Here is a 14,048-nt window from a genome sequence, read left to right on the forward strand (position 1 = left end):
CCTACCCCCTGTGTCTCGTATGTCCCCTTACTCCTTTGCATCCACCCATATCTGTGTCCTCTGTGCATATGTCTATGAGAGAAGGATAGATACTTAACGATAGGCTGAAGATGCGCAGGAGTCCTATGATGATCTGTGGATTCTAGCATTTGCCTAGTGATGAGCTCAATGACGGAGCCTTGGTCCCGCCTCTGGGACCATCGGCTCCAGTCAAAATAGCTATAGGCGGCAGTGATTAGATGGGGGTGTTGCAGCTCCCACGCCTGATTGGCCATATGGGACTGGATCAGGCAAGTCCTGGTGGACTGAGGCGAATGCGTAAATCTGCAGCTGTCGCAGGACTCCTGAGCATCTTCACCTGACCAGACTCCTGTCTGGCTCCAAATAAATTGCTTTTAGTTGTTGAGCACAGTTTGCACGTAAAGTGAACCTCCGGACTAAAAGTCTACTCAGCAGAACTAAGGCTTGGTGTTTCTTTACCAGTTTCACAGCATCAGAACTTTGTTTTTCTTACCAAAGCATCATTTGTAGCTGCATTTTTAGCTAAGCTCCACCCATGAAAGAAAAAAAGCCCGGCCTTTTTTTCCCCGATGCTGTGCAGAGCATGATGGGATTTCCTTTGTTGTTTAAGACGTTGACTAGCAACTGGGAGAGGTGCTCTGGACACAGGACAGTTGGAACTGTGTCTCATGCTCCCTGTCACCTCCTTTCAACCAAAAAGATGGCTGCCCCCATGAAATCACAAACATTTGCCTGTTCTTTTAAAACAGTGTGGGTAAGAGATTATATTACCTATCTATTTTAATTAACATAACTAATGTAACTTAATGACAGTATGTTTGTTTAGGCTGGAGGTCCTCCTTAACGACTCTCCAAGTGTATGTTTGCAAGCCGAATTGAATGCCAGCTGTCTGGATTTTCTTTACCTTATTGATGCCTTAAGGAGTACATTCAAAGTGTGGTTATACCACATCAATACTTGGATTTTCATAACTTGGGCAACCAACATTTTCAAGAGCTACAATCAAGGCATTCACATTTAAAATGCAATTATGTCTGTCAAAGTTTAATCCTATTTAAATTACCTCATGTGAAACTTAATTACATTGTTCAGACTTGGGCAAACAGCAGAGAAATCTCTTGACGCAGGGCATTTAGAACAGCTGCGTCAATGCAAAATATTTAGATACCAGTAGCCTTAAATACCTATTAATTGACTGTACTGTTGACATATGTCAGGTTCCCTTTTCAGCATAGCTGGAAGGTTTTTTTTTTGGTTCTTCTTTTTTTCCGACCTTTGAGTCTTGGAAATGTGAACAGGTATAGTTGTACTGCAAAGAGAAACCCAAGCAAGATTCAGTCTTTATAAAGGACCTCTATCATGAAAAATACCTCTTGCATTATTACCGTATACTCCGGCGTATAAGACGACTGGGCATATAAGACGGCCCCCCAACTTATCCAGTTAAAATCTAGAGTTTGGGATATAATCTCTATACTGTTGCTATGTATGAACAGATACTGATGCTGTACTGTATGTGGTACCCAATATATAACAGTATATAGTTGACTTGTTGGATTGGACAACTCTCCCTAAGTTGATTGGTCAGCTCTCCATGTCTACCGGTTTATTAGAGCGGTATGGAAGAATAGATTGCGCTGTGCCCATAAAACACGCCTCTTTCACCCTTCTGGCCCGGCCTTGTATCCTATTTACCTCGTTCTCTTATCAGATCTCACACATGTGCGCCTGCGCCACTTCACTGCAGTCCTCAGCAGCAAGATCTGGGAGGCTGTAACAGTCTAGGGCGTATCACCCGGCATCAATGACACCCGGCGTACAAGACGACCCCTAACTTTTCAGATGATTTTCAAGGGTTAAAAAGTAGTCTTATACGCCAGAATATACTGTACTTTAATTTTGTTCTGTTCATTACCAGTAATAAATATCACCATCTGACTCTGTATCCTAAAATCATCTTGTCACAGCAGCCATTAGGACCCTTTTCCACTAGCAATCGCTAGAGTTCACGCTAAATGCTAGCGATTGCTGAATCGCAAAGTGCAGGAAACTTCCGGCAATTGCGTTCACGATTTTGCTATGCACTGTACTGCATAGCGAAATAGTGGAAAAGATCGCTCTGCGGCGCGATCGCATTTGATAAAAAAACGAATTGCGGTAGTGGAAATTGCCTACCGCGATTCCCATGTTAATATGCAAACCGTAGCGATTTAAAAAAACTCTAGCGGTTTGCGATTTTGCAATTCAGCATCGCAAACGCCGCTAGTGGAAAAGGGCCCTTAGAGTTGCAGTGTGATCAGGTGCCACACAAGAACTACACTGCAGCTCAGTAGGCTCTAGATCAGGCGTGCCAAACTCAATCACATAAGGGGCCAAAATATAAAACAAATGGGCCAAATTGGTTATTAGAATTTAACGTTTATTGAACTGTCTCAGATTAAGTGACGTAACTATAGTGACCGTGGGAGGGACTGGGAATCCACTCTTAATATTTACCTGCTCCAGTGCCACTTGGGGTCTTCTCTAATCTTCTGACAGACACATGCTCTATGCTGCATATCTCTGGCTCTGAATGTAGTCACGTGATCGGGAGCTGGAGGTTTGGAAGTATAGAGTGTGCAGCTGCCGTGAAGAACACAAGAGACACGACGCAATGCTGGAGCATGTAACTATAGCTCTGCTGCGCTACTCTATTTTGGGCTCTATTCATAAAACATTTGCGGAAAAAAAAATCTTGGAGGGAAAACCCTGCATCGGTATTTTAGACACAAACAGCAGGGAGAGGTGGCAGCGCTTCCCAAGACAGGCTGCATCGGAATAACTAACAGCATAGGTGTGCAGAGCATAATTTTAAGCAGGATACACATCTTGCATTCAAAACAGATGCAACAAACTAACCACTCTGCGACTGCCTAACGCCGCTAGGCGGTCGCAGAGTGGTTTCCCCAGGACCGCGTAACACAGATTGGCGTCAAGAACGGTGGTTGGAGATTAGCAGGGAACTAGCGCGCATGCGGGTTCGTTCCCCGCCAAGACACGTGATCAGCCTGCCAGCTGCGATCGTGGCTGGCAGGCTGTTAACAAAAAACGGTTATTTTCAGTTTATAGCGCTGTGATCTAGTGAAGAGCTGTACAGGGGACAGCTCTGTCACTGACCTGTCTCCAGGAGTGACTCATAAATTAATCCCTCTCATAGGCTGATGAGAGGGATTCTGCTACCTATGAGAGGTGATTGGATAATAATGATCTCAGGTGGAGGTAGGGAGGGACAGAATAAATGAAAGAAAAAAACTTTTTATTAAAAAAAACAACCCTATTTAAATTAATAATAATAAAAAACAACTGGTCACTAGTAGGGTGTAAACCTGTGGTCCTCAAGAGGTTAACATTTATGGAGGATGTTAGTTTCCAATGCAGAGTGTTCCGTACTGGACTCTTCCACCACGATGAGGTCATCCTTCTGGAAGGGACCCTAACCTCTAATTACCAAACAAGCATAGTATGAACTTGGGAGCAGCTGGCCATAAAATTGTTTGCAAGTTTTTTTTAGACTACTGTTGGTAGTGATTTCAGATGTAGCCTGGTTTTAGGATGCGCTGACAATTCTTCCCTGGTGCATAAAAAACAGATTTGTAAAAAGTGGTCATTTTTTGCAAAGTAAAACTGAAAGTTTAGCTTCACAAATTCGTAGGTACAAAGTGACTTTCAGTCGCCAACTCATTCTGGCAGTTTTAGACATTTCCTCTTTAGTCACATACAGTAGTTGTGCTGGAAGGAGAGTGATTGTTGTGTAAGCAGAAGCCATGGCTCCCTGCTGACTGATGGCTTCCAATGGCCATCCTCTACTAAGGAGGTGTAGCTTTAGATTGGAAAGAGTGGGTAAGAATAGGCAGCTGAATAAGCTTAGGATCTATGAACTGGTGCAGCAATTTCTCTGTTGATTACCTTCAAAGTTTGTGGACAATTTTCAACTTTCGTTTCTTTATTGCAGGTTAATATTTGTTGATAGTGAATTCAGTACGCTAAGGCTGAAGATAGAAGATTCTACGGCACGAGAGCACGTGATCAATGTTAAGCTGGGAGCAAGGGTTAGTATAGTTTTCACTTTTTGATAACTGTTGTTAACGTCCTGAGCGTTACGCCGCTCAGGAGGTTTTGTTACTTTTTGCCCGATGGTTAACTAATTGTTCCAAATGACTGTAAGCCTAGCTATCACTAGGCTAAACGCTCCACCGTTTATACATTACCCAGCCTGGATCCAACGATCGGCGCAGCCTCCCCGGACAGCTCCGGTCTTCACTTTGGGGAGGAATCGCACATGACGTCGCCGACATCATTACGTCATGCGCAAACCCGAACCTCTCCATAGAGAGACCAAAGCTGTGCAGGGAGGCTGCGCCGATCGCTGGCTCCAGGGAGGTAATGTGTAAACGGGGGGATCGCAGGGTAGCGGCGGTTGCCTGACACTTTTACTAGCTAGCCTAGTGCTAGCTAAAGGATTTACAGTCATTTGCAACAATTATTCAATTATGGGGGACTCCTGGGGCTACAGTGTCGGGCATACCGCTAAGGAGGTTAAAGAGAACCCAAGGTGGGTATTTAAAATCTTAAGAGAACACAGGCATATCATGTGCGCTATGACATGCCTCTGTGTCTCTGTATTACCACCTCAAAGTCCCCCCCCCTCCCCCCTGGGGTCTGCTGTGCCCCCCGTAGAAAGCGATAGGCTAGTGACAATCTCCTTGTCGCTAGCCGTATATTTACCTCCATCCTGTCATTCTAGCTGGGCTCCCCCGCCTCTGTCTCCGCCGCTGTCCACCTCCATGAGCTTCCTCCAATCGGAAGCTAAGCTGTGACCCAGGAAGTACCTCCCACAGCTAGCCTACCGCTTTTTACAGAGGGGCACAGCAGACCCGGGAAGGGGGGGGACTGACTTTGAGGTGACAATACAGAGACACAGAAGCATGTTATAGAGCACAGGATATGCCTCTGTGATCTTTTGACATTTTAAATACCCACCTTGGGTTCTCTTTAAGGCAAAGCATATGTCTGCAGGGAGAAAACAGCTTTCATTACAGCACTAACCTGGCAATCCAAGTTTCCAGCCCGAAAGAAAGCGAGTGGTTGAGGATCCTGGTGTGCAGTGTCCACTATCCAAGTGGATATAGAGTTATTATTATTATTATTTATTGTATTTATAAAGTTAGAATATAAAGATGTCCGAGTGAAGCGAGGACCGAGCCCATAGCCTAGCAAGTGGTCAGGGCGACAGTGATTCCAGTAAAGTGGGAAAGCGCGCAGAGGGAGGAATGGGCATGCAGATGCCTCTGAAACGTGTGTCGTCAGCTAAGTGCAATTTTGTTTCTCCATTGGCTGCAGTAGCCCAGCAGCTTTGCATGTTGGCTGGCCAGGACTTGAAGTGGTCAGTCTTTGGGTTCTGGCTATATAGCTTTATAAAAGGAGAAGTACATATTTCAGTAGATTACAGCCTAATCTCGCAGGGATCATTCGTTTTTACTTCACCCAAGTGCCATTGCATATTTTCTTGTGTACGTGAATGTTTTCTTTAGTGTTTCAGCTTAATTTGAATATGTATTAGTATTTTTTTATTATGCATTTATATATAGTGCTGACGTTTTCAACTGCTACAATTCTTTATTACTGATGGCTCGAACCTCCGATTTTAGGTTTGTGAACCTCGATTTTAGTTTTGCGAACTTACGCAAAAGTTTGGGTTCGCACGAACTTTACGAACTGCAATAGACTTCAATGGGCAGGTGAACTTCCAAAACTACAAACACTGTTTCTGGCCACAAAAGTGATGGAAAAGAGTTTTTCAAGGGGTTTATCACCTGGAGGGGTCAGTGACCACAAGAGGGGAAAAAAAAATTCAAAAATACCTTTATACTTTTTGCGAAAATCAATTTTAAAGATCTCGTACTGAGTGTTGGAAATGTTCCAACCGCCGCCGACTTTAATGGTTAATAGCAATTTGCATGGGAATGTTAAAAAGAACAATGGGAACAAAAGGGAAACGAAATTCAAAAAGACCTTATACTGTTTGAGAAAATCGATTTTAAAAGTTCAAAGGAAAAAAACGTATACATTTAAATGCCGGTAAATGACAGATCATGGAAAACCATTCCCACTGAGTTTAGCAGTTAATAGCAACAGCCCCTTACATCCTAGCAAGACCAAATTTGCAGGATATGTTAAAAAGATAGTGGGAAACGATATTTAAAAAAAAAATATTTTTTTTTTTATGTCCAGAGTGTGGGAAATCCCCCCCCCCAAAATGACGTGAGGTTCCCCCTGCCAAGCTCTCTGTAACCCCTTGTCCCCCATGCAGGCTGCGATAGCCAGAATGCGGAGCCCCGGCTGCGTGGGGCTTCGCACCCTGAGCTATACCAGCCCGCATGGTCCATGGAATGGGGGGGCTCCGGGGGAGAGGGGCGGCCAAGCCTTCCCCTCTTCCCCTGCGCCCTTGTCCAATCCATGGACAAGGGGCTCTGCCCCCCACTCCGGTGCCCCAGGAAGAGGTGAGGGCAACGACTCCTTGGTGGGGGTTCATGGTGGCATCTTGGAGTCCCCTTTAAGAAGGGGACCCCAGATGCCCACCCCCCTCCCAGGAGAAATGAGTATAGAGGTACAAAGTACCCTTTACCCATTTCCACAAAGGGTTAAATGAAATAAAAACACAACCACGAAAAAAGTCCTTTAATGTTCTTAATTAACCAGAAATACATACCTGTACCTTAACCACTTGCCGACCAGGGCTTTCTGCACTGATCGGTGCTGCGTGGGCTCTCCAGCCCGCAGCACCAATCAGGAGTGAGCCAGGGCGATCAGACTACCCCCCTTTTTTCCCCACTAGGGGGATGTCCTGCTGGGGGGGTCTGATCGCTGCCGGCTCTGTTCGTTCGGCGGGGGGGGGGCTCCTCAATGCCCCCCTCCGCAGCCATTTTCCGCCTCCGTCCCCCTCCGGCGTTTCCCTTCCTCCTATGGGCAGCGCAGGACGGAGATCCGTCCTGCGCCGCCTACAACAGATGCCGGCGAATGAGAATGCGGCGATCCCCGGCCAATCAGAGGCCGGGGATCGCCGATCTGCCTTACGGCGCTGCTGCGCAGCAGCGCCGTATGATGTAAACAGCGGGGATTTCTTCCCCGCCTGTTTACATTTTGCCGGCGAGCCGCGATCGGCGGCTCTCCGGCTGTTCACGGAGACACCCTCCGTGAACTGACATGGAAAAGCTGCTCGCTCGAGCGGCCATTTCCATGGTAACCCGCAGACGACCAGTTTATGCCAATCGGCGTTAGCTGGTCGTCAAGAGGTTAAAAAAAAAAGTTCCCACACCAATATCCTGGGAAATGTCCCAGGCCAATATCGTCCATCTTGTGATCTTCAATTAAGTTGATTGAAGATCTCCCACAAGCTATACTAATTATAGCTTAGAATGCATCCTGCAGACACATAGTGCCGGCTCCCGCTGTCCTACCCGCCTCCTCACCTGTCACCCTCACCTAGGCTAGCACCTGGTGCCACCCATGGGTGCACCGGGTGCCACCCTAGGTGAGGGTGACATGTGAAGGCAGGTGGGGAGAGACAGCGGGAGCCGGCAGCTATGTGTCCGCACAGGACGCATTCTAAGCTATACTAACAGGTTCATGAATGATCCGGTTCTTTTTAATAAATTGAATCTAATTAATCGGTTCAGAGCTTATTCATTCGATTCCATTTATTAAATAAGCTGGTATAGCTCAGGGTGTGAAGCCCCATGCAGCCGGGGCTCCGCATTCTGGCTATCCCAGCCTGCATGGGGGACAAGGGGTTACAGAAAGCTCGGTAGGGGGGACACCACGTCATTTTTTTTAAATTTCCCACACTCGGCACATACAAAAAAAAAATATATATATTTTTTAAAATATTGTTTCCTGCTATCTTTTTAACATATCCTGCAAATTTGGTATTGCTAGGATGTAAGGGGCCTTTGCTATTAACTGCTAAAGTCGGCGGGTGATTATCAAACAGAGTTATGGGGGTGCTGAAAAATGCAGAATTTTTGCCATTGGCTTGTATTGGGCTTCCTATTTCACTGTTAAAAACCTCAAATCTCTTCAAAAGACGATGGCTCAGCAGTGGCAAATTTTCTAGCATTGTAGGGACTCTTAGGGGGCTTAGGACTGGTGAGTTTGGGGCCCCTAGGCCAAAGAGGTCATAGCCTAGGGTCACAAAAGCTTGTTTTTTTTTTGGCAATGGTGCCGGGGACGAATGTAAATTGCCGCCATGGCCATTAGCAAAGTCTGAAGCTCACAACATTTTGCATGCAGGTAGAAGGCATATTGTTGTACCTGCACTCCAATTTTGGGTTCCCTACATCTCTGCAAACCAGAGTTATGGGGGGGCAAATGTGCTGAATTTTGCCATTGGCTTTCATTGGGCTTCCTATTTCACTTTCAAAAATCTCAGTTTTTTTTTTTTTCAAAGGACGATGGCTCAGCAGCGACAAATTTTCTAGCATTGTAGGGACTTTTAGGGGGCTCAGGACCTGTGAGTTTGGGGCCCCTAGGCCAAAGAAGTCATAGCCTAGGGTTTATTTGGCAATGGTGCCGGTGACGACCGTAAATCACCGCCATGGCCGTTAGCAAAGTCTGAAGCTCACGCATGCAGGTAGAAGCCATATTGTTGTACTTGCACTCCAATTTTGGGTTCACTACATCGCTGCAAACCAGAGTTATGGGGGTGCAAAAGTGCTAAAATCTCCCATAGGCTTTCATTGGGGCCTAAGTTTCGAGGGCACAAAAGCGCAGGTTTCTTCCGAACGGTAAGGTAAGGGCCTGAAACTCATCAGCCCTGAGCCCCCTTAGGCCTCTTTCACAGTGCGACGTTAGTCACACGTTACAACAACATGTAACGCACAATAACTTACAACAATGAAAAATCAATGGGCTGTTCACAGTGCAGACGTTGCGTTGGTATGTAACGCTGCATGTTAAATGAAAGTGCTGCATGCTATGCGTTATACACGTCTGTACATGCTCAGTAATATTTTATTTTTTTACGCATGCACAGTTTTCATTCTATCACTGTGCAACGAAAACGGCACACCAAACGGCACACCAAACGCAGGGCTAAATAGCGTCCAAGTTGTAGTCTTTCAATGCGTTGCGTTAGGGGCATGTTATGCGACCTTATTGTTGCATTAAATGCAACGTCTTACTGTGTAAGAGGCCTTAAACTCCATACAAAGCCTGAAAATGTGGGGTCGCTCAGCCGTACCGTTCAGCAGAAACCTGCACTTTTGTACCCTCAAAACCTAGGCCCCAATGAAAGCCTATGGGAGATTTTGGCACTTCTGCACCCCCATAACTCTGGTTTGCAGAGATGTAGGGAACCCAAAATTGGAGTGCAAGTACAAGAATATGCCTTCTACGTGCATGCAAAATTTTGTGAGCTTCAGACTTTGCTAACGGCCATGGCTGCGATTTACATATGTCACCGGCACCACTGTCAAAAAAACAAGCTTTTGTGACCCTAGGCTATGACCTCTTTGGCCTAGGGCCCCCAAACTCACCAGTCCTGAGCCCCCTAAGAGTCTCTACAATGCTAGAAAATTTGCCACTGCTGAGCCATCGTCTCTTGAAGAGATTTGAGGTTTTTAAAAGTGAAATAGGAAGCCCAATACAAGCCAATGACAAAATTCAGCATTTTTTGCACCCCCATAACTCTGATTATCACCCGCCGACTTTAGCAGTTAATAGTAAAGATCCCTTACATCCTAGCAACACCAAATTTGCAGGATATGTTAAAAAGATAGCAGGAAACCATATTTTAAAAAAATAAATACCTTTTTTATATTTTTATGTGCCGAGTGTTTGAAATCTGAAAAAAAAATGATGTGGGGTCCCCCCTACTGAGCTCCCTGTAACCCCTTGTCCCCCATGCAGGCTGGGATAGCCAGAATGCGGAGTCCCGGCCGTGTGGGGCTTCACACCCTGAGCTATACCAGCCTTGTGTGGTCCATGGTATGGGGGGGGCTCCAGGGGAGAGGAGTGGCCAAGCCTTCCCCCCCGAGCCCTTGTCCAATCCATGGACAAGAGGCTCTTCCCCACCTCCGGTGCTCCAGGAGGAGGTGGGGGCGGCGACTCTCTGGGGGGGTTCTTTTTTTTTTTTTAAGGTACAGGTAAGTATTTCTGGTTAATGAAGAACATTAAAGGACTTTTTTCATGGTTGTGTTTTTTATTTCATTTAACACTTTGTGGAAATGGGTAAGGGGTACTTTGTACCCCTATACTCATTTCTCCTGGGAGGGGGGTGGGCATCTGGGGTCTCCTTAAAGGGGACCTGAACCCCCCCCCCTCCCCCATTTGGTGTATCTATTATGTAAGGAGACTTTGCTATTAACTGTTAAAGTCGGCGCCATTAAAGTCTATGGAAAAATTCAAACCCAAACTTTTTGGGGGAAAAAATTTGCGGTTTGCGTCGAACGCACACCGCCGAGGTTCGCGCAAACAAGTTCATCGGCGAACCGTTCGGGCCATCTCTAGTGTACGATCGAATGTCTCCACAACATTCTTGGAATTACTTTAATCCGCTAGTATGATTCTAGGTTATGGAAAGAAACTAAAATGTACAGAGAAATAAACATGCTTTTTATATTCAAGGCAAGAGTACTAAGCACTTTGCCACTCTGCCACCCACTACACATTTTACTTGTGTCTGAGCAATTTGGCATTTTTGGCTGTTTTATTAATTGTCAATAATCACGTCTTTGAAGTGAAAGATGGCACGATGTAATAACAATTGGGTATCCTTTGTACTAATCCTATTTAGGACTAATTTTTGGCACTAGAGGAAACGAGAGTGTGCTCACTGTCCATAAAAGAATTGGAATTTTTAGTTTTTTACTCTCTCACTGGCCACCACTCCCGCTCTTTGCTTTTTGTAACATTCTTGCCTCTGGAATCCTCCACCATTCTTTTCTTGTATTCCATAGAGTAGCTCTTTCTGTTTGCACTCATCTTGCCTGGGGCTCAACATATTACCTTATTCCTTTATGTAGCAACGTATGGTACGTAGGACTATATATGCAAATGGCTGTAAACTGGAGCCTGTTTTCGACATAAGTCTTATATTATAATCTATATTTTTTGGTTTGGTCTTATTTTCAGGGAAATTCGGATTGTTTTCTGTGGTATAAATTTGTTACAAAATTTTGTGATTGATACCCATGTTGGTGGTTCTGTTCTAAACACCCATTATAATGGCTGCTGAACTTTGCACACTTTTTTTTCCGTTTCACAGTACTTCTTGAAAATGATCTTGCGTTGTCACATGATAACATTGTTAATACAACAACCACTCTCTTCTTATATTATAAGAAACCTTATACTTGTGTATTTTTGCTGTAATTACATTTAGATTGCACCTAGAGTACTACCTGTGGAAGTGGACTAGACCAGCACAACGCTTAGTAACTAGTGCTGCAATAAAGCATTATTGTGACCATATTGTCCTAGTATATTGTTTATTGGGAAGTAAGTGGTTTCACCTACCCTCTCTCTCCCTCATCTGGGCACCTCTTTCCTCTCCCACTCCCTAGTATGGTATTCAAGTTTTGAATGAATGTTGTCCTCTGCACAAGGCCAATGGATAGCCTAAGAGGGCAACCAAGGAAAAAGGACAGAATTTGGTCGAGAAGCGGCAGGCTAGTTTTTTCCCCAAGCCCTTACAAAGCTGCAAATTGTGATGACCACCTCAAATAAGTATATAATAGTACATAAGACTTAAGTTTGTATCACAAGAGGAAGTATGTATCTACTTCTGCGCCTGCGAAAAATTCTTCCGTCGAGGGGTGTGCGAGTGGCGCGGCTGCATGCTCGTTCGCACATGCGCAGTAGCCGCCGACCTCGCGGACCCCGGGAGACTGACTTGGAGCAGAGCTGTGGCGAGGGACACATAGCCTTCCAGGGGCTGGAGGAAGCCCCAGGTAAGTAGATCTCATGATCTTTAAATCCCCTGATGTTTCCTATAAGGCCAAAAGTATAGCTACAGGTTTAGAAAATCTCTACTGTAGAATTAAGTTCAACATAAATTAAAAGAAAGTTTCTTGTGGAATTCCTTAACAGAATCAAGATTTCTATCTTTGCTGTGTTTACCCCGATGATGATCATATGGCTGCTTTCTCTTCCTGTTGCAGTAAAGTGTAACCTATTTGCTGCATGTCATTAAAACTACCAACTAATATCAAATATATGTGAATTAAAAACCAGCGCAGCGCAAGGACTACCACACAAAGAGGCAACACGGGCAAAATAATGAAGCGGAAAACCAATAAAGCCTCCGCTATTTCCTTTCTAGTAGAATAAACGGTAGCGGTTCAAAAGACCTGAATTTTAAACGAAATATTAGAAGTTCTATTCCGTTAATAGTCTTAACTGAATATTTGTTTTTCTGCCTGTTTCAGTCCAACAAAGCGGCTCCTTTGTGTGTGTATGTGTATTTGAAACCAGATAATTAAAAACCTCCATGCCGAAAGTATTAATCTCTAGTACATGAATTCCGTGCAAGCATTAAGAGCCTCCATCAGCGTTCGGGCTCTTTTCATACATATATAAGTGGATATTTTTAATGAATTTGTACCATCGTTAGCAAAGTACTACTGTAACTTCTTAGAGCTTAAGTTATTAAGTAAATTGTCTGAAGGATTGTTTTCTTTTAAAGCCATTTCACAGTTGGCGAAATTATTGTTTCACTTCCTAGTCTGTTAAGCAATGCTATAAAGGTGATTACTATGTGCCTTCTTCCTTGGAAGGTATCTGTCTAATTTTACCCTACATCATTAAGTTGGTGAAGCAGAGCCGTTCCTTTTCCTGCAAAAGACGACAACGCCATCTTTTCTTTAATCCTTTTGTTAATCTAATCTTGCCTGTGTGTTTTTTTTTTACCGTTAAATGCAACATCCCCGTCAGAATGAAAAGCTCTGGTATAAAGAAAGCGGCCCTTTTTTAATGGCTTATTTTTGTTTAGTTCTTAGCGACGTATAAAATAGCAGCTGGTACATTAAATGAGGAAGTTAACGTGGCAGCATTAACGCAGAAGCTCTCATTATTTAAACCTAGGTTTTTCTGAACTGTTTGTGACTTTTTAATAATATCCTTTCTTGCCTCCAGCCACTCAGACTTCCCTAAGCTCACAAAGCTAAGTAGTTCAATTTTTCAGCTTTTATCTTTGCCCAGGAGAAGATAAATGAAAACGGGGGCAAGGAATATAGGCGGTGGTGGGAACGTAATCCTGTGGTCGGTGTGAAGGGATAAGAACGCGCTCATTTAATGTGCAGAAACAATAACCCGTATCGGTGTCTTCTGCAACAACCACACAGATGCGTCACGTGTAAAATAATCTGGCCTTGTGCTGGCCTAATATTAAGGTCAGGGATCTTATTTCTCGACTGCTATGGACTTATTGTGCTTTATGTAAAGTCTGTTTTAACTGTGGTGAACTGGCTTTAAGGGTTATAGATTAAGATTTATTTGCTAGAAGGCACTTCATATAAACAAAATATCCAGAATTTCATTCTTTTGCATAAAGGCTTAGAACGCCTATTCAAGCCACTGGGAAAACTGTGCCTGTAATAGAGGCTTAAAGTGGTCTGAATCTCAGCATTTCTTCTTTGCTCTAAAAGATTATTTACAGCAGGGGTCCCTAAACGTTTTCGGTCGAGGGCCGGGTCAACATACTTCAGACTGCTGGGGGGCCGGAGTATACATAAAATGCTGCAGAAGTCTTTGCGGGCCAGCCAGATACCCAGGTGCCGACCTGCAGTCCAATTGGACAGCAGTGTCACCTACCTGATGTGATTGGAAACCAGCGAATGACTGCTTTCTGGCTTCCATGTGGATGGGTGGTGCCAGCACTATTCTATATGCGGACCACCAATATTTAAAGATGTAGCTGACCACATCTATAAGTAATACATTTTGTGTGTGTGTGGGGGGGGTGGGGGTGGGGCGGTAAAAAATCCTCCGG

The 14,048-nt window shown here is 44.6% G+C and overlaps 1 protein-coding gene across 2 annotated transcripts in view; it reads left to right on the top strand.

The window, feature by feature from the left end:
* Nucleotides 1-14,048, top strand: part of FANCL (FA complementation group L) — a 117,453-nt gene that overhangs the window by 40,643 nt on the left and 62,762 nt on the right. For both annotated transcript variants that reach the window (XM_068232419.1, XM_068232420.1), the window contains exon 6: nt 4,014-4,110. In XM_068232419.1, the coding sequence (XP_068088520.1) occupies nt 4,014-4,110 (97 nt within the window). The remainder of the gene's footprint in view (nt 1-4,013; nt 4,111-14,048) is intronic.

This window comes from Hyperolius riggenbachi, chromosome 4, assembly GCF_040937935.1.
Source record: "Hyperolius riggenbachi isolate aHypRig1 chromosome 4, aHypRig1.pri, whole genome shotgun sequence".
Classification (NCBI taxonomy): domain Eukaryota; kingdom Metazoa; phylum Chordata; class Amphibia; order Anura; family Hyperoliidae; genus Hyperolius; species Hyperolius riggenbachi.